Raw genomic sequence first — 21,558 nt, 5'->3', positions numbered from 1 at the left:
CCCCCCTTCGGCCCCCAGGGCTACGCCCAGCCGGGACCCGGCTACCGGTAAGGGGGCGCCGGCCCAGCAGGCGCCAGGGCTTTTGAAGGGAGAGTCCGAAACCCGAGCTGTTAATTCCGTGCTGCTGGGGGGAGGGGGAAGACCAACCGCCTCGGTCCTGCTTTCGACGGCATCTGCTTCCTAGTTTACCTCGGGGCGGCGCTGGCTTTGGGAAACGCAACCTACATTGTCTGCGAAGTGATTGATTGATTGACGTTCTGCCTTGCTGTGGCCGAAGGCTGCGGAGGTGCCAGGTGCAGGTGCGGCCCACTGACCAGTTTTGTTCTTACTAATGCCATGATGTACTAAATTAGATTCATTCTGGAGGTGAAACTAGACACGATGTATTATAAACTGTAATGCTCACATGGAAAAACTAATAAAAACCCCCAATCTATCATGTGCTTGATCTTGATTTTTGGAATTGAGGTAGCACCCAAGGAGAAAAGTGTGTTGAGTGAGGCAGGTGTGCCAATCTTGCAGCAGCGGTCAGAGAGGCAGGTTTTGGGGGGGAAGCAGTGTGAGTGCAGATTGGTGTTGCAGAGGTGGATGGTTCTGCTCTGGCTGCTGCTGGTAACAGCCAAGTGAGCCTTTTACCAAAGGGGTAAGAACTGATAAATAAAATCTTCACTTTCACATGGGCAGGAGGAGAATTGGTTTATTACTTGAAAATTTAAGCCAAAGAGAGAGGCCTTTTTTAAAAAAAGAATCCTAAAAAAGGAACAACTTTCCACAGGGTCTTTGCCACCCAGAAAAACATGGGAGGGCGGTGCTGGTGCCTCCATTTTGAGCCAAGAAAAAGCAGATCAAGACCTGTAACAAATTCAATAGACCGTGTAACAGCTGAGGGCAAAATACTCTCCCAGATAATATTTTCCATCTTATGGATTCTAGGAATCCATAAAACTAAGTAGGGAACACTAAAAAAAAAAAAAACCAAAAAAAAAAAAAAACCTGGAGCAAAAACTGGAGCAAGTTGCTTGAAATAAAGTGAGTGAAAATCTTCCCCCTTTCAGCATCCTTCAATATTGCTGCTTTCCCAGCAGCCATGGCTTGTACCTCCTGCGCTTGGCTCCTGCCAGGTGTTCAACAAGCCCTGTCCCTCTGCCTGCTTCCCCACATAAGTGTGGTCTGCAGAAACCACTGGTTGTTTTCATGTAAAACACTTGAGGAAAAACTCTTGATTAAAAAATATTTTATTAGGAGTACAGTGTACCTGCAATGTACTTTATAAGGCATTTTCTGTAAATGATTTATTTCTACTATATATATATCTGGGTGTTCCTGTTCATATTTTTTTTCAATACATTAGTAATGTAATGAATAACACCTTTAAAAAAACCTACATCTCTTTATTTCATAAATGTTCAAGCAGTACAAACAAGTAGCTTTGGGAGAGGTTTTAATCAAAATTGCTGTAAAGCAGTTTTAAAGTTCAGTTCTCACTATGTCCCCTTTCTCCCCATGTTTTAAACCACTTTTTTTCTGTGTGTTTTTTTTTTTGTTTTGTTTTGGTTTTTAAATAAAGGAAACCTGATTATGCTGTGAGAAGTAGCTTATTTTAGCTTTATTTCCCTGTTTCCTTTACCTTTCCAAGCCCCCCCTGCACCGCACATATATTTGGCTTTTGGACCAGTAAGTCTCAGCCTCTGACAACTACATGTCCATGAAGAGCCACAGCTGCACCCATCCCTGGTGCCAGGGGCAGGGCTCTGGCCCCCAGCCAGCTACTGTTTGCTGGAGCTGGAGCCTTTGAAAACAAACACGGGAAAAAAACCCCACTATCCTGATCCTCTACAGCTGCACGTGTATAGCAACCTGCCCCAGCGGTTCGGCATGAGGACAAACCATTTGTACGTGTCAGGAGAAAGCGCTTCAAGTTTACTGGTTGTGGGATATAAAAAAAATTGTAGGGCCTTGGCTGTAATTTATGAGCAGGGAGATGTTACGGATCCCTCTGGACAGGTAGCTTATGGCACTCGACGTTCTAAGACGACCAGTGATTATTTAAAAACTAACGCACATCATTGCATTCCGTGACCAACTGTGCCTTAAACATTTATTACAACACTGTGATAAATAATATACACACCGTATCTTTTAAAACACCATATAAACCGTACCTTGAGAACAGGGAGCCAGCTTCCCTAGACATTATCCTACAACATGTCCCTAGCCTGTTTGTTTTTTAAATCTAAAACCAACAAATTTGTAAAACTGGATAACTACAGTAAGCAGCCTACACTATTACACAATTAATGCAGTATTGGCATTAGACTTGTATAAACCCTTGCACATCAGCGAACTTAAATTGAAGTGCCAGGCGTACCATAAACATTTCCATCTCTGAGCCTGTGCTGCGCCGCCGGACGGGGGTGGTAAGTGCTGGGCCTTTTCACCAAGTTCATGTCGCGCCTACCATTTCCCAGGTATCGACGTTCCACACTCGTACCAGCGAACGTAGTTAATATGAGTCTCCCCGCCTATCTTCCCAAATTTGACCGGTTCCTGACGAACTGCCCTGAAAAATCCTGGAACAGAGAAGAGGGTTTTGTTTGATTTCCTAGGCCAATTTGATTTCACTGGCCAGGCCAGTGCCCTCTCCTCCTCCTCCTCTTCCCCTCTGGCTGCTGCTGGGGTCTTCCCTAAACAGGAGGGTCTTCCTCCTCACGAAGCAGCGGCAGTTAAATAGCCCCCCTGCAGCAGCCTTTACACTCTGGTGAACCCAAATAAAACTGGACAGATGGGGATATTTCACGCTATCTCCCCACCCCTAAGCGAAAGATTATACCTTCCTGCTTGAAATCTGGTCGGTATGACAATACATATGATCCCCATTCAAACAATTAACCTGAAGTTAAAAATTGAAGCTGAATCCAACCTGGTTGTCGGGAACGTACGTGCAGCTAAAGCGTGCGAGCACACGTGCGCACACACGAAATGTTGTTCTGCGACTGACAGGCAGCAGCAGTCGCGATGCCCTCCCTGCACGTCAGGTCACATATATGTAGCTGATTCCAGTTTGAATAGAACTGGACTTGCTGCAGCCAGGGAGGAACAGAGCAGCAACGCACCGTCTGTCTGTTCTTTCCTTTGCCCAGTTCGCTTTCTAGAAAGACCAGCTCCAGAAAAGGTGGGGGCTTTTTTTTGTTTGATTGATTGGTTTTGCTGTTGTTTTTTTTCTAAAAGTGAGCGTAGCACACACTTAAATCCAGTCACAGAAAACAAATCAGTTTTAAATGTCTTAAGCTGGGATAGCAAGCTTTTTATGTAAAAGGTTGGTTGTTTTTAGAAAAATCTTTTTTAAAAAATGAATCTGGTACAAATGAGGGGTCTGCTGTCCTGGCAACACCACACTGGATTCAGACAATCCCTTACAGAAATGAAATACCTTTACAAATGAGCAACACTGACTGGGAAAGGAAAAGCAAAGCCCACTTAAAAAAGGTCACATAAGCAAACATCTTTCAGATAGTTCACCCGCTTTGTTTTTGGAAAAACTTGTGAAATATTCAGGCACTTTAATCTCCCACACCTACCTCACTGCATTTCTGTACTTCTGTAAGGTGTTTTAAAATGAAGCACTACAAACAGGAAAGTTTGCTCAACACACCCATATTGTACCGAAAACGGTTTTGGTATTTTTCTCAGTAAAATACCCCATGTCACACTCGGCATGCACGCGTGTATCAACACAGCCTGCCGCCTTACCCCACAAGGGAATGGGATACCTTCGCGCTGGCACTGCTGCAAACAAGCCAGGCAGGAGTTCAGCTGACAGAAGTACACTTTTCTTCTGCTCGAGCCTCAGCAACGTGTGAAAAACAGCCAGGCAGGTCACAGCTGTGTTTAGGACATCCAGTCCCATGCCCACTTAGACCAGACTGGAATTCTAGGCACCCGGTTCAAATTAGTGCACACGGACTTACTGCAGCATGAATTATATTTTCCAGTAATAACTTTTTTAGTTTCTCATTAGCACTAAACAAAGCTTTTTAATGCCCAGCTGATGATTTACTGCACTTTAAATCAATCTCGCTAGTTTGAACATAACACTTCATGCCTCTCTGCAAACTCTAACTTGTGGTTGGGTTTAAATATGTAATACCAACTGTGAATAATCTGTTGGAATGTTTTAAACAGGAGAGAGGCTGTTTACTACCTAACCAGAACCCGAGTCATAACCTTCTTATTATAAGTCATTGCTCAACTTCGCAGACTTCTTGACCCTCTTCTGCCTGCAAAGCCAGTCCCGTTCCATCACCCACCCCAGCAGCGGGTGCAGAATCCACTGGCAGGAAAAAGAAACACACAAAGAACGGCATTGCCAGGGTTTTCAACAGAGACAGGCATAAGGAATTACCGTCTTTGACTGGTAGATCTTCTTGCTGTCCTGTCCTTCCATCTAAGAATGAGTCTACAAATTGGCAGTGATCTTCTCCGTGGCCCCTCTGGTCTCCTATGTTATAAAATTTTCCTGAAAGCAAAGCAGCAGCAAAGTTGAAAATCCGTATCCAGTTTAGTGAGGGCTATTTCCAAAAACCACCAGAGGCAATGGGCTGTGCTCTTCGCTCTGTGGAGGAGCCAAGGTGAATGCTACGATTCTTTTCCTCTCAGGATCTGTAGCTGTAATTTGAACGTCATGTGTGTACTCCAAGTACCGTGCTCATGGCTGTAGACAAAAGTGCCCCATTCCTGGCCAAAATCTATGCCTGAATGTATTTTTCCCCCCCTCCTTACATTTCATACAGTAAGTGAAGTTCTGTTATTACCTAGAACCTCATCCTGATTGTACCAAAAATGAGGCAAGTTTTGCTAGGGATCTGAATGGAAGGCAGGTTTGGTTCCCTGTCAGGAAGCCCCCGGTGCCTTCAAGATGTTTTAACAGACCACCTCATAACAAGGCCAAGCCCTGTTTTAATAAATCATCATATTGTTACAACACGTACGCACAAGTGATACCCTTTAACAGACAGATGACCTCGGTGTAGTAACTGCTTATCCAGAGCGTGAAGCGTGCCCATGTATTTATTTGCAGGATCACGTAACAGGACACTTGACTGTGGCTGAGTAGAAAACAAGGTCTCAAGTGCCTGGTGGAGAGTGTGCTGATGTTACGGGCTGTGCTTATCCTGCTAATGAGCGGACTCACAGCAAAGGGGGTTTGAGAGAGAGTTACTTTCTGATTTGATTTGCAAGACAGGAGTAAAATTCAGTTCAGAAGATGGAGAAAAACATGCTACGTTCTCTTCCCAGGCCTTGGCAGGAAACATTTTCAGATAAACTTACGGTTTTCTCTAAACTGCTTTCACAGCGCTTGTTCTTACTATGTTCAACCTTAGGTTGTGAGGTTGAAAGGAAAGGTGAGAGCATGTAGAAGTAGGCTCAGTACTCAGGTATAAGCTAAGCAGAAAGTCCAGTTACTCATTAGACGTTGGGTGTCCTGTAGCCTTGAATCTGTGCCCATGCGGCCATTTAAGAAGTGATGAGGTGGCCTTACAATAACACTCCATAAAGTGCCATTAATAAGAGAGCAGCTCACCAATAAGCTCTCCCTTTCTCACAGTTTTGTGATCTGTTCAATACTTTGCCAGAAATTCTCACCTCCATTTGACGGTCTCTGGGCATGCAGTTCTGCTCTAGCTTTAGAAAATTATTTAGTACTGTCTGGTTTTGGCTGCAGGCATGTTTTTTCCATAGGAGAACTGGTCAGAGGGAGTTCCTCTCAGCAATTTTTTTGGTCTGAAATTAGGAACATTCAGGCTGCCCAAAATGGCTTTTTTTTTTTTTTTTCCTGTGGCTGTTGAAGGTCACACTTTGAATTGATTTTTTTCTTCCCCTCAACAAATCCTTTTTTTTTAGGTGGCCTGCTTTTCTGGAATGCCTACAGTGACTGCTCTGGAGGACTGTTAAATGAGGTCAGCAGTAGATGCTGGTTTATAGAATGGTCCTGGCACGTGTAACATAGATCAGTTTTTCTTCATGAGAGACAGAATAAAACTGATATTTTTATGGCTAACACAAGAACCGTAACTTTCAGATACAAGCACATTCGTTTGGCCCACAGTGTAACCTGTGTATAATTCAAACAATTGCAATAGATAAATTAGCAGCATTCTCAATGACTTTTAAATCCTTACTGCCCAATTCTTTCCATATTAAAGGAACACACTTAAGAACATTTAACTAACAAATGACTAGATTAATCTTTCTTTTTTAGGGATAGCAATTCTAGCATAGGATAAAGTAATTTTTTTCCAGTGTTCTTTTACGGGTGGTCTCAAGAAAATTAGATACCATCTTTGTCTTATACACTCTGAATTCTGCAACACTGGAAATATAAATTCATGCTAAAAACCAGCATGCAAAGGTACGATTGTTGGCTGCCTTATACAACAGCGTTTGTACAACGCACCCAAATTTCAAGATCATTATGCTGCTTAAACGGCAAAGCTTTGGAAGGTATTTTCAGCGGACCTCGGACCTCAGCGCAGCCCTTCGCTACCGGCGTGCGTTGCCCAGCCGGCTGGCGCTAGCAGATACACTCCCACTGGCCTCGGGGGCACGACGAGGCAAGGTGTGACAGCGAAACACCTCAGAACAGAGTTTGGCTTGAAATGGGAAGCTTTCTCACTCGCGTACAGAGGCCTGTGCCATGACGATCTCACTTAGGAAACGGGGGAAAAGCAGCTTTCCTTCTACATAAATGTTTCAATTCTTTTGAATATTGTGACAACTGGTCAGCGCTGGTTGTAACAATTCAAGTGCAAGAACCAGGCTTTGCAAGTACAACGAATGCAATGTGGCTACCATCATCTTTCTCTAGCCAAGTTAAATCACCACCCTCCCAGCAAGAGCAAAACCAATCTAACGAAAATAGGAAAATGGGGTCATGTTATATTAAACTTTTCTTCTAAGACTGAAGTAGCTTTCGCTGCAGTGTTAATTCACTTGATTTCGGGCTGAAGTCTAGTCCTGCTAGATTAGCACTGCTATTTCCTCTGCTGGCTGGTTTTGTGATACACTGTGCCTCATTGCCAGTGTTTGTCATTTGATCACAGCTGGTTAGTACAGCAACAGCTGAATGAATGATACCTCTGTTCAAAACAGTCTTTTTTTTATTCACATAATTGCCAAGATATTATTTGCGAATGCGGTATTGTACTTACTATTAAGGACAGGGCTTTCCTTCCTTGTCTGCTCATGGGGGAATGGTGCCGGGCGCAAGGCCGGGCCGCTCGACATTCCATCGGCATGGGCTGCCCGACGCGCCCCTGCGCTTTCCTCCCCACCTTCCTCCACACAGAGGCCAGAGCCCTGCTCCTGTGAGGTGCTGAGCTCTGCGATGGGGCAGCTTTGGGTTATGAAAGGTGATTCTTTCAGCCACAGTTCCTCCTAGTTAATTCAACCCAGTGCGGTGAACATACTGCCTAATTGCGCTCAAAGACATTTCCCCCCCACAGCTGTGTTACGCTCGCTCTGCTCTGGACGCCATACTAATGCCACTGTGACAGAGCTGTCCATGCAGAAGAAAGCCGGGAGCTTGAGATGGATTGTAAGTTGTTGAAGTATTTCTGAATATAGCTTGTACAATCTATGTGAGACACCGAGTTCTGCTTAAGTGTCTGTTAACTAAAACCTACTTTTTACAGGCTGTTTTTCCCCAGCTTACACACAGCATGCGCCACTTGATTCAGGTCTGAAACACACCACGCTCTAGTGACATTAAGATACTGAACAAAACTTGAGAAGATAAGGCCAGGAGGCTGCTGTTAGCAATAAAATACAGTATAAGAAAAAAAAAACAAACAGGGTGGAGAAAAAACAACATTATAAACAAAAAGGGGAAATGTGAAAAGAAAACAAAAAATGTCAAAGCAGGTGAGTAAAACCTGTTGACTAGAATTGAAGCCATGCATTTATAAGCCTTACGGTAACGAAGTAACCAGATGCTCACCAAATGGGATGGGAATGTCTGAGTCTAACCTTGGTCTCAAATTACGTCCTAATCCTCTAATTAAGAACTATCCCAGGCTATGCTTTAAATACAAATCTGGCACCTTTACAATCTATGCTGTTCACTGGCAGAGATCGGATCTTTATCAATTTTCTGTATGACCCTGGGATACAAACAGGTATTGCAAATCAGATGATCGCCAGAGAGAAGTAACTCTTGAGTCTGAAAATTCAGTATCAAGCACATCAATGACTACCGAGCACAAGCAGATGAACGTTTATGATTAATCTGTCTATGGACTAGATTAAACATACCTGATCACACCTCAGCAGAGCCCATTCTGTTAAACCTCTTCATTCTGGAACCATGGTACCTTTAAGGAGTGCGTAATGTGGACAACACAGACTTGAATGTCTCTTACCTGTAAGTGAATCACTGAGGTATATCTTGTATCTCAAAGAATTACACAGCTGCACACCTACGAACTTCTTATACCAAGTCCTCTTGACATATTGTTTCCCTTTGCATTCTGAATAGGTGTCTGAATTGAATGGGATTTCAGTCCAGATAGCATCCTTTCCCACTGCAGGAGAGGAAGAAAGAGGCTGAAGTATGATGCTGCATACAAAATTATGTACAACAAATATATTCAAATAAATAGAATTATAAACTTTGATGGAGCAGAATGCACCATACCACCAGCCACCTGCATTTTGAACATGAAAGATATTTCAGGGAAGCACCAAATGGTGCAGATAGACACAATTGATGCAGTAAACTGCTGCTGCTCTCTGTGTGTGGGGTCAGTTTGGAATAAACTCATTCTAAGACCTTGCTAGTGGGACAATGTCTGTGTGTTGGCAAAACTGTCATTTACAAAGTGTGTGACAGAGTCACTGTTTTTCAGTGGGTTCAAGCCAGGACAGTCAACTTGCAGCAAACTGTACGTGATTTAAAAAAAACAAACAAACATAAAAATTAAGTTTCATGAACTATGTGGAAAGAAATGGTGTCTCAGTGTCTGTCACAGTGACATCCATTACAAAGGCAAAAAGCAGCCCAATTTGCTGGAGTGATCTCAGCTGTTCTTCAAAAGCCACCAAAGGCAGCAAGAATCCTGTAAGTGGCCTAAAGCAGAGCTGATCAAGCCTTCAGAAGCAGAAAATTTTTCTAAAGCACAATAGCAGATAAGTAATATCCCCTGAGTTGTGCTCTGTTAACTCACTTAGAAAGTGTGAAGTAGCTTATTCATTTTACAGAGCTTTCTTTTGCCTTAATGACAAGACTTAGAAAATATGAGGCTGCCCTTGGCTCACTTGTATACATTGGTTTGAAGCCATCCCAGCTGCCATGGGAGCACCACATCACGTTGATTGCGTTCCGCTCAGGTAAACAGGCAGCCTGGCATGAATTCCTTGCCGGGGGTGTGGGTGGAAGAAGTGAAATCATGTGTGACTGCTGTTTGATTCCATAACTCATTTAACTGGTATAGCCACCCGCCTCGTAAAACTACACTATCTCATTTCTGAAAAAATTCTTGATCAGAAGACACTATACATTAAAGGCTTACTTGAAATTGGCTCGCTCACTCTTGGGTCCGCTGGGGAAAGAAAACAAACATTCAGTCAGACACGGCAAAGTGAACTTTCCCAGTATTTCAATGGAAAAGCATTGGTAAGTGATTTTCTACAGTTGACATAAGCTGTAATAATTTGTGAAACAGAGTTTTGGAAGCAAAGTTCACTTTTGTATTAAATTAAATTAAAAGAAATTAATTTCTTATGTGATACTACAGTGTCAATGAGCTTTTAAAAATTTTACTTACGGGACAATACCAGTCAAACACAGTTCTAACAGAAACAAGAGTTTAAACCTGTAACCAGCAAAAAGCAATTTACTGCATCTTTTTTAAAATTTCAATTTCAAAGCCTAAATAATAAAAAGAGCCTCCCTGTAATAGTTGCCACACAAAACTTGGCTATGAAAGCCCAAAAGTGAGAAATGGATGTGTGCAATTAAGAAAAATAAAAATGAATGCCTAATTTGTCCAAGCTCAATAGGAAACAACATAAACCTTGTCATTCACGAAAACTGCACTTGGCATAAATGTTTTTTCAATTTTAACAATCGAGGATTACAAAGAGTGTATTCAGAGTTTTTAAATGTGTGGCATAATCTGAACTCCTGACTAATCCCTTGCTCAGCCAAAACTCCCATCCATCAGTGACAGCACTAGATGACGACTATTATATTATTACACCTGTCTCAAAATGCAGATTGAGAAAGTAGTTTTAAAAAAGCTAAATCTATTTCGTGTTTTATATGGTCCTTAAGTACTATCAAGCAATAAACACGTCTACACAAAAGATGGGTATCTTGCTTGTATAAAGTCAACAAGTCAACTGTAGTTAGCCTGATGGGGAACTGCGGTAAGGAAAGCAAAGGTACTCTCCGATTCTCACCTCTGAGTCAGATAGGAACATAACTTGGGAACCAACCAGTGGTCAAAACAGGCTTGTATACACCTCTTCCACAGTTTCACAGGAGTGTAAACAGGATGGAAGAGGACATACTGGGACATCGACTTCTCCCAACTGCTATTTCTCAATCCTTATTTCAGCCAAAAGGCATCACTATTATACAGCAGCCTTATTGTACAGGTAGCAAAAGTGCCTATAAACACACCAGCCCAAAGAAAAAACCTTATGTTCCCCATCCAGAAGTCATTAATGCATTTGACAGATACAAAAAGGTCAGGAATATTAATCTTAAATGACTGAGCCTTCTCTAAGGATGAAGTTAGTTTCCCAATAATGAACACCAGACAAACTCTCTGTGTTCCTGGTTTTTTTTCTCCTGCAGTCTGGCCATCTTACATCCTCACACAATACAGCCCTGATCTCAGGCTGACCCTCAGGCACTACCATAATGTGCTCAGTAGTAAAAAGCCCATTTGGAGATAGCAAAGAGCAAGACCAAAGGCGCAAAGTGAAGCAAGAGAGCCTTTCATATATCCCTCGAACATGGGTACTAGAGCCACTGTAAATGATGTTTGGACCTTTGGAAGTTCTTACCTGATTCAGTATTGAATGCCACAACATTGCTACTTGGACCTTCACCAAGAGGGTTTCTAGGTTTCACGTGGAATTCATAACTGGGGAATAAAAGAGAAGAGATTAAAATTTTGCAAACCAAACATTCTTTCATTCAGAGTCTGGAGGAAGCAAACTGCCAACACACGCCTTGGTGCTACTTGCCTCATGGAAAAGAACAAAAAGGCCTCATTTCTTACTCTAAAAATGCTGAGACATTCTTTGTCCTAGCTGTATAAGGCCTCTCTGAACACATAATTTACCAGTCCTTTTGATAATTCTTTGCATGCATATTATTAGTGTTGGATTTAATGCACCACCAGGTGTAAGTCTGTCTCCTCTCACATATGCAGTTTCAGTTCTGGCAAAGGGAGCAGTTCAGGTGAGGTCAGAAGCAACCTGGTAAGCAGAGATTGAGTAAAGCACATTGCTATTTACCTGCACATTTTTCATTTATAAGAACACAAACCTCCAACCCAGAGCCTCCCAGGCCCACCACAGGGCCAGTGGTGAAACACAGGGCATCACAAAACACAAACTTCCAGGACAGGAGCTCAGACAAAGCGAAGATCCAATTGTTTGAATATATGTTGATAGTAAATGTATGAAGTAAATAAAAGATATTGTGCAGTGTCTCTTTCTTATCTTTTCGTAGTAATGTCACACAACACCAGTCCGCACTGTAGTTATCTCATGGTCTCTTTTCATGCAGCTGTGTTGGGAGCCAAACACAGTGCTATGAAAACAGAACAAGATGGAAGAAAAAAAATCCAAGCCAGACTCCTCTGCTTAAGCTTCTCCCACCCCTCAATACTTGATTAACAGTGATGGATGGCCAAGACAGGGTGGTTTCTAACTCTGCAGCTCAGCCCAAACTTACACTTTGAATTAGAAGCTGTAGGTGAACAGCTATTGAAAGACAGCTGCAAACCTAAAAACGTTACACAGAAGACACCAGACAGATGAGGCAGGAAAGAGAGTTACAAGGGTGGACACTGGACACAGCTAAGATCTTACGTCAAGGGCAGAGCTAGGAGGAGACTCGCAGCACACACTGTCCCCGCAAGCCGCTTCTCGGCTCTCCTGGCTCTGGCTGGCGGCACCTGGGGATTTCTCGCTGCTCAGCAATGGCGCAGTGCCTCCCTGTAGGGCCTGCGTGCTCTCCGAGCCAAAACACGTATACATCCAGCCAACAGCACCCTCTTCGTGCCTTCCCCATGACCCGTAATGGAAGCATCTGTCCCACGCATGCCACCTACAGAGAAACTGTTCATATGCTTTGAGTGCGTATGTGGTGAACCTCTCTTAACACGGAGTTTTTTTATCGGCGAGAGAGATCCATGGGACATGAGTCAAAAGGACTGTAGGCCTGGAAAATGGGCCCTAACTTAGAGACTAAACACAGAGCAAAATGAGAATCCCAGAAGCGGGCAATTAAACGCCCAGCTCTTGACTCCTGAAGGATCACTTACCAATGATAACTTGGTAGCTCATGACTATAACATAGCATTGTAATGTATTGCTGAAATTGCTTCCAAACAGCAATTTTCTAAAGAAAAAAACCCATACCACTCTCTGCACAATTGGAAATTTGTGAATTCCATTTGCAAGTCCCTACAAGTGACAGAATAATTCAGTCCAAACTTTGGATTACCTCTCATTGCTTCCTGGCTCCTGCAAAACCTGAACAGCTCACTAATTAACCTCAGTGGACTAATCATGCAGTACCAAGCAACTGTTTTCCATGCACAATACTTCTAAGACAATATTTAACTTTGAAATTGCTTACATAAGCAATCATTTTTATTTCTAGGGTTTTCTTTTCTTTTTTAAGGAAAATACTTACAAAGATTGGCATGCTGAACAGATGCATTGTGGATAAGTCGTGGACATTTCCAAGTGAAACATGGGCTTGTTTTGAGCTTTGTAAAATCTATTTGGAGTAATCTTAACATTTATTCAAACATGCTGCAAGACCATTTTGAGCAGCTCATATTACCCTACTGTAGGAGGGAGACATTAAATAAACAATAAATTAAATAAGAAGTTCTAGACATAAAATCTTCTTCACAATCAACTTCAAATGGTTTAAACAAAGACGTGCTTTTAAAAATTGGATCTCAGCAGTTAATAGTCACATTGGGCATGTGGTACAGTAACATTTTTGGCCAAGAAGTATTCTTATCTGGTAGGAAAGCTTGTTATCCTGAGAAGCAGAGCAGTTGGAGATTCCTTCTGAAGAATCACTGAAGCATAAATGAAGATTTGCTAACATGCTGGGTGTTTTAAAGTAATAGCTAGAAGATTCATTTTGGACAATGTACAAATTAATGCACACCTAGCAATAAAAAACTCCAAAGAAGTTTTCCTGCTCCTTTCACAGCAGGAACACCTTATCTAGAGCTATTACTGTAATTTTGATCATTGATAGCTCAACATGGCATGTTCTACTGCTTTACTGGAGTTTATGGTTTGACTTTATGGATGATAATAATCCTCTGATGTCCCTTTATATGAAATCAAAAGGGAACTATGAAGACCACTGCCTAGGATTCCTGATCTAGAGTTTCATGATTCCATAGTATTGGCTACAAGGAAAGGAAAAAAAAAATGAGCAGGTGAAATGCTCTTACAGAACTGGACTGGGCAGCCGCAGGGACGTGTAAGGTAATGACGCAGACACATGTGAGCTAAAGATAAACATCTACCGTCAGCATACCTGGATCTCACCTAAATATGGAAGGGTTTCACAGATTTTGCAAGCTGGATTTCCATGCCTCTGTCGGGCAGAAAATCACAAGCTGGACAAGACGGTGGAGGATTTTGAAACAAATCTAAGTATTTTGCTGATTTTTGTACAAACGTATTGTCCTCAAGACAATACAACTTTGAGTTGTACCCTTCATAGGAAATGGTCCTGTTCCCAAAAAACTTAAGTCGATGAACTTGGACCCATCAATTCTCTAACTCCATAAAAAGACCAAAACATGTACTGAAGAATAAATATTTTCCAAGCAGCATTTTTCAAATTGTGGTCTAGGGACCACTAGGATCTCTGCAAAAGATCAAACTGCAGTTGGGAAAATTATAGCACGCTTGAAATAAAGAACTAAAAATCTACACATAGATATTTCAGCTCATGTAAACATATAAACAAAATTGGAGAAAAGGAAAGTAATAAAGAAATGTCCAAAGTTTAGTCAAGTAGGGGAGCCTCCTACTAATAATGTTAAAGAGCAAATTTTTTGAACTAAAATATATACAGTTCTACAGTTTTGTGGTAGGTGTTTTCACAAGTGCCCAAGTATCACAGGTTCCTTTCCTCCGCCAAGTTCAATCCTGAAACAGTAGCAATGGCTGCAGCAGTACAAGAACAAAAACAACCACTTCTGGAGATGAAGTAACTAGTTAACTGAAAACTGAAAGGGAGAGAAAGGAGAAGTTAGACTGAGCATAAAGTTTACAGATCTAACTGTAATTTAAAGCCATAGTGGGTCTCTTAATAGAAAACCATTTAATGTCTCCCTTTCTGTGTGTCAGGTGAAAGATCTGAAAAATAAAAATAAAATGGTGAAAAAAGGGTACCTGCTGCAATCTTAAGTACGTCTATGCAAACCACAAGGGAGGGGAAATAAATGCTTAGAGGTTCAAGAAAGTATGTAGGGCAAAGTTAACAAAGGGAAATAGGAAAGCTATATAATGATTGTCCCATGTCTGCCTCTTAGCTAGAACTATTCATGAGAAACTGGAGTCTATACTCCATCTTTCTATCTGTGTGCCTATGATGCCAAAAACTCTGCTACCCAATATATGCAGCAATCTAACATGTGCCACACCTCTAACATCTATAAAATTGCTATCCTACAAACTTTGGAGACTAGGCCTCCCAAATCCTCCCAAACTGCATAAGACAATAAAAGTCCTTGTGCAGATTAAATGGACTTACAGTAATTACTGTGCAGAGCGTATTTTTCCACCATAGGAAATCGCTATTCCACATGGAACTTTGGCAGACGCAGCTGCTCCTGCATTTTTCAAATCATGCAAAAGGAGAAGGTTGAAGATTGCAGAACTGAAAATAGGTGAAGAGAGATTTTCACCCTAATAGGAGGACTGGAGCAGCAGAGTATGGTCCTGGGACTTCAGGTCAATTGCTGGGGAGATGATGGTAATTAGACGACAATCATGCAGGACTGTCTCAATGTATAGAGCATCCATGTCTCTGCAGGCTGTGCTGGGATAGCAGTATGATCAGACATAGCATATAAAACTAGGTTTAAGAGAAGGTAATGAAAAAAGAGAGAGAGAAAAAAAAGAGAGAAAGAGCGAAAAAGAGAGAGAAAGAGAGCAGAAGAGAGAGAGAGAAAGAAAGAAAGAGAGCGAGCGAAAGAGGGAGAGAGCGAAAGAGAGGGAGAGAGTGAAAGAGAGCGCGCGAGAAAGCGAGAGCGAGAAAGCGAAAGGGAGAGCAAAAGAGAGAGTGAGAATGGGAAAGGGAGAAAGAGCGAAAGAGCGAGAGTGAGAAAGAGCAAAAAAGCAAGAGTGAGCGAGAAAGCGAGAGAGAAGTGCTGGGCTTGTTTGAGCAGTCTTTCTCCTCATCAAGTTGGAAGAAGGGCTGAGACAAAGGGGGAATGCTTACCCATGAACCCTGACATCAACAGCAATTTAGTACAAAAATCTGTTACTTTTGTAATAAAGAGTACAAATAACTGCAGCATTTTTCTGCCACTTTTCTGCACTTTTCTGCTTTGCAACTTTCACTATAGTTCTCATCTCTTGACCCTTGCTGTTAAAAAAAGCTAAGCTCTCTGCATTGGTTGATTTTTTTGTCTTGTATGCGATTAGCACATTTTGGGTGCTAACTGCTATACAAAACAATACTACATAGTGGTAATAAGAGCATGAGCAAGTAGGTATGAATTATTACATATACGTGCACAAAAAGCTTATTCGGTAGAGGGCTGAAGACTTACTTGGTAGGGCCTTTAGGTAAATTATAGTAACATATTTTTTTGTTTCATCCCTTTTGTAAGATATATGAAAAAACTTTTGAAGGAAACCATCTACACACATTATAAAAACAGTTGGTACATGTATATATCCTACACATTTCATGTTTACGGTTTTGGTCAGTTGGTTGGTTGGGTTTTTTGCTTTTGTTTTTTTTTTGGAGAGCTGTGGATTTTAGTGTATTTTAAACTTTTCCTGTTATTTATATTCCTCACGAGACCTCATGGCTGCACATACGCTTTGCCTTGGGATACAATCTAACCCAGAAGTCCAAAAGAGACCACTCAAAATGTTCTTAAAAAGGAGAAAAGTGTATTTGAAATCACCAAACTACTTAACCAGGCAAAGGATGAGCATGTAAAAGGAAGTTTTACAAACCTGTGGAATGCAAACATCACAGGCTTTTTCTTATTAATACCTGTTTTCTATTAAAAATCTATACCAGCAGGCTGGTGGGACACATCCTCTAATGGCTACCTGAATTTCCCCAGAGCTATTTGGCACATCCCTAGCTCCAACTTTAATATTTTTCTTTACGACCTTCCAATTGCTGCCAACACAAACATGCATGAGAACTGTTTTCAACAATATTTGGACACTTTTTTGAAGGCTTGTATAGAAATCAGTGCTGTGAAGTTTCCTGGACACTAGTGGTATGTGCTATGAACTTAATTGCCCTTAAGCAAACCACCAGAATGAAAGAGGAAAAGTACATCTAACCAAAAAAAATATTTCAAGATAGAGCAGGAATACAGAAATAAGAACTACACATTTTGGCAGAGAAACCAGCAGAAATAGCAGAAAAAGACAAAATGGTACTATATCAGATGACTGGAAGATATAAAAAGGACATAGAGTTAAGGAGTTAGAAAATTCCAAAGCCAGTAATAAAAAAACAAAACCCAAACCCTAAAATTCCTTTGGAAATAGGAAAATAGAATTGGAAGAAAAAAAAAAATAACAACATCTGCATTTAATATTCTAGGCTAGGAAAGGTCCATGAAAAAAATGTGTTTCTATCTCAGGCCTCTGAAGGTTTATTACAAACATGCACTTCAAGGAGGGAAATAGTGAAAATTGTGGATAATGACCTTACCTTGACTCATACATGGGAGATCTTGCTTGACTATTATCATAGGAGAAGTTACTGCAATACTTTCATTTTAAGGGCAGTTTTTAATGTAAAATGAAGAATAGATAAAGAACACAGAGTCCTGGGTATGCTAATAAAACTAGGAGTTCCAGTATCAGCAGCCCTGTAAGGAAACTCAAAAACAAGGGACCTGTGTGACAAGTCAGGTGGAATATGAGAGGTCTCACTCCTCAGATGACTGCTTGGAAGCTAGACTGTAATTGCTTTGACCAAAACGATGAGTCTTGTAGTTTGGCTTTGATTGTTTTCCAAGTGGACTAAATGGTATACATATAAAAAAAAAACAAAACCTGTGACAGTTTTCTCAGTATAAAAATTGCAGAATTTCCATGTGGAGGATGAAAAATTAAATTGACAGATTAGTTCACACTAGCACATCCTTTTCTCTCATATTTCTTTGCTAAGAAATGAATGACATTTGCATTAACATACAAAGCCATCTTGTCCTGCATTAAAGAAAATGGGCAAAGTTGAGATTTACAAGATCAGAAACTACCCCTAAGATACAATCCCACAGTAATTTAGGTTGGAAGGGACCTATATGAAGGTCATCTGGTCCAGGCCCCTTTTCAGGATAGGGCAACTTAAAAGCTACATTAAGCTCAGGGGCAATCAACAAGCACAGTAGTTACAGACTCTCACTGCTTGAACAAGAGAGTAAACACTGAGTAGCACAGTACTTGCTTCAGACTAACTAGAAGAAAGAAGGATGAATGGCATTTGTCTATTTCACTCATTTAACAAGTGAAGGACTACTTAAAGGATAAAGATGGCAAAAACTGCAGAAAATCTGGTGTGTGTTTAAGTGTGATACTGAAAAGAGGGCTGAGTGAAATGCGACCTTGGATCTACCCTAAAATTAATGTAAAGGGTAGCAAAAGGTGGCTGCAGTACCAAGTTGTAATCGACAGCTGTGTATATGTGATTATTAGGTCACAAAAGCACATTTATAATAGAAATGTTTAAGCAGAAGCCATTCATAAACAAAAGAAAGTTTTCCTCTTCAGGCACCAGTTACATCCAATCAGCTAGCTGTATAAGAAGGATATATGTAGTTCTCTAGCTCACATAGCATAACCACACTACATTCTTTGAGAGATTTCAGGTAAAAGTTACAATCAAAAGGAAAATATCTGATGAAATTATACAGAATTCTAGATTGGACCCAGACAGCAGCTTAGTGCCAGGAACAGTAGCAGTTTCAAGAACTCTGACCAACCAAATAATGCATATCAAGATTTGAACCTTCCAGGTTACTTAAACTGTCAGAAGTTTTCTAAGATGTGATAGTGAAATACTGCAAGCACCACATTTGGCAATTATCCAGGTGAAAAAGAGGCCAACATAGTCATCCTGTAAGGAAAAATCCTTGAAATGAACGTGATGTTGTCAACTGTCAGGCATGCCTCACTATGCGAGAACGGCATGGATACCATGTGCCTTTTCTTGGGCAAAAAACGCAGGGATCTCGGCTTTCAAATAAAATCACGTTGTACAGCAGCTTTTAGAACTTTTTTTTTTTTAAAATCAAGCAGTTGTGTTGGAAAGCAGCTGACTGTGCCCCACATTTATTTAAAGGGTGTATGTCCTCACAGACAGATTTTCAAATCACTCTTACTCTCATCTCAGAGTCTAGGCGTCTTGCAATCAAGTCACCACATAAAGCTGGCATATATATTACAAGAAAAACAAGAGATGCCACAAACTTCCATAATATATACAACTTTGTTTAAAAGTAACCCTCACAAGTTGTTGCATGCTTATGAAAGGCCATTTTCATTTCTATATTAGCATGGTACGAGTCTGTTAAAACCAAATACTTGGTAAATGTACTGAAAGTCAGAACTTTTTTCAGCCAGTGGATTTTTTCTGGACACTTTTCAGACAGCTAAATGGACACACAGAATACTACATGATAATCCTCTGATTCAGAGAAATTTGTATCCCATTTAACTTCTATGTTTGTACTTACTGACAGTTGCAGTCACGCACGCAATTTTTCATGAGAGGCTGCAAGTGTCTCTCATTGCTGCCTCCCTAACACCGTCCACATTTCTTAAATATTCTCCTAATCTTTAAAAGCTGCCTTGTCAAAAGGCCAGCTCAAAGGAAGACTGGTGTCTGGCTTATTGCAGAGCTTCCCAGAGGTGTAGCAGCATGACCTATTTGAAAGAAGAATGTAAAAGAGAAAAGCAAACAAACAGCATGATCTGGCAGGCTCCGGTGCACCCAGTTTTTCCCTGCTGCTTATTCTGCCCCCTTCACACTGAAGAGTTGTTTGTCTTGAGTCCCTCCTGCTGGGTGTGGGTGATTAACTCTTTAGCTTCTGGGCCAGGCACTAGCATATCCTACCTGATTTACTGCAACAGGATGATAGACCTTGGGCAACATGACTGCAGACTATCTTTGTCACACACTGCTCCTCAAGAGCATACATCTGGAGAATTACAGGCTTCAACTATCTTGCTGCTATAGGATCTTTTTGGTTTAAATTTACCCGTGGAGACTGAGATACCACATTTACAAACATTTCTATTCCTTTTGGAAAGTCTTTGTTTCGGTCTGTCTGGTTTGGACTTGTCCTGAACTGTCTTCAGCTCTGGATGCACTGAACCTTCAGAGCAGCACGTGGGCTCTACACAGCCTCACTGATGGCTTCAGGAAAGCTGGAAAAAGTAGATTCTCAAATTCAGCTTGTCAGCTTCTCCAAGGTATTTCAAGGCCAAGAGGTTCTTCCCCAGTTAATCCACCTTCTACTACTGAGCTCTCTCTTTCCATATACTTGCTGGTGGTTTTGTAAATTTTGATCATTTGCGAGAGGGATTTCTTTTTCTCTTCCAAGTTCCTTTTCCAGCTCTACTCCTTCTACAGCTCTTTCCTTTCAGGCTAGTTATGGAAAAGTCTTCCTCCCAGTCTTAATGTGTTACTTGACACATTTGCAGACATTTCAGGAACTCTGTTAATTAACTTATTGAGCTGCATTTCATTGTCTATCTTCCTCTTATTTTTAGTTTTGTCCACTGGTCCATTTTATGATCTAGTGAGCAATCAGCTCCTGACAGTCAGGAGACTTTTATTATGGACATATGCCATTCCTTGCAGAACTGATACTGTCTACATGATGCCAGCTGTCTTAATCACTTTCTTATTTTCCCTGAATGTAGCGTGCCAACAAGCCTGTATTCAAATGGTTAACTGTAACAATTTCTTATGCTTCTGCCAAAGCTCTCAAAGCATCCTCAAAATTAGGAAACACATTTTGAAATTGTAGTTTAATCAAACAGAGCCACTCTGAGAAGGACTTTACATCCTTTAAATACTGTGAGACTTGAGGGATGTGCACTGCTGCAATTTTCAATTTTGGGTGATGACCTCCTGAATCCAGAAAGACTTTCACTGTCTTTCCCTTTTGAGGCTGGGGGGGTTGGGATAATAGTCACCACCCCATCAGGGAAAAGTTAGCCCTTTATGTCTTAAGTCGGTCTCCACCAGTCAGTACTGATCTCATATCTTGCTTCTTGTAACAAAATCCATGCTCCAAAGGACAGCTGTTCTCCATGGCCTTTGGTCTGCTCCTGTTACCAAAATCTGAAAATCCTCTCATAGGATTGACAGAATTGTTACAAATTAAAGTTAAAAACCATCTATCTGCTTCCACATAACTCCTGCCTTCCTTATGACCTTTCCAAAGGTTCCAGCTGGGTCTGTCTGCCTCCATCTTATTTCCTTTCTGAACAAAGGGCAGTCTAAAAATGCTTTTCTCTTTTGGCCATCTGGACATAGCTCTCAGCATCAAGGACTCTTCTTTGCTTCCAGTCTTTTCTACACTTACCCAAATTCACCCCATTTCTGTCACCATATGTGACACAAAGAGTTTGAGTGTGTAATGGAAGAGAATCTCATTAATAACACACAGTTCTTTTGAAGGATGCAACTGTATTCTTTCAAAGCAGAACTGAAATGAAAACACAAACAACATAACCTGACAAGTTTAGCAGCAGCTACTGCCTGCCTACAGTGGCTACTCCAGAAATAGATTGTTTTGCTGTCTCTTCTAGGCCCACTCAACTGACTGAGGAAGAGACTGATGAAACTGATGCTTGGTCTCCAGCTGTATTGCTAATATACCTTAACTGCCTCTTAACAAGACAGAGCAACATAGCTGCAGTTCACCCGTCACAAGCCATGTGCCTTTAAGAAAAAACAAAGATATTCTTGATGCAATAAACAGCAATTCTAGCCCATCTCATTAGTTTTGCAGGCTCCCAAAGAAGATCTTTTTGGGTATCAGAATTTCCCATAGACTTTCT

At 41.2% G+C, this 21,558-nt stretch overlaps 1 protein-coding gene across 1 annotated transcript in view; it reads right to left on the bottom strand.

Annotated features, from left to right (window-relative positions):
* Positions 1 to 2,097: 2,097 nt before the first annotated feature.
* The window catches only part of LOC104623267 (target of Nesh-SH3-like), a gene marked incomplete at its 5' end in the record, with an annotated part of 20,663 nt that continues 1,202 nt past the window's right edge, over positions 2,098 to 21,558 (bottom strand). Inside the window, 5 exons of the mRNA XM_010290311.1 lie at positions 2,098 to 2,570; positions 4,403 to 4,516; positions 8,418 to 8,579; positions 9,567 to 9,596; positions 11,071 to 11,150. Coding sequence (XP_010288613.1) covers positions 2,455 to 2,570; positions 4,403 to 4,516; positions 8,418 to 8,579; positions 9,567 to 9,596; positions 11,071 to 11,150 — 502 coding nt within the window. The remainder of the gene's footprint in view (positions 2,571 to 4,402; positions 4,517 to 8,417; positions 8,580 to 9,566; positions 9,597 to 11,070; positions 11,151 to 21,558) is intronic.

This window comes from Phaethon lepturus, unplaced genomic scaffold (assembly GCF_000687285.1).
Source record: "Phaethon lepturus isolate BGI_N335 unplaced genomic scaffold, ASM68728v1 scaffold48830, whole genome shotgun sequence".
In the NCBI taxonomy this organism is placed as follows: Eukaryota; Metazoa; Chordata; class Aves; order Phaethontiformes; family Phaethontidae; genus Phaethon; species Phaethon lepturus.
This window is presented reverse-complemented; position numbering and strand designations above follow the sequence as displayed.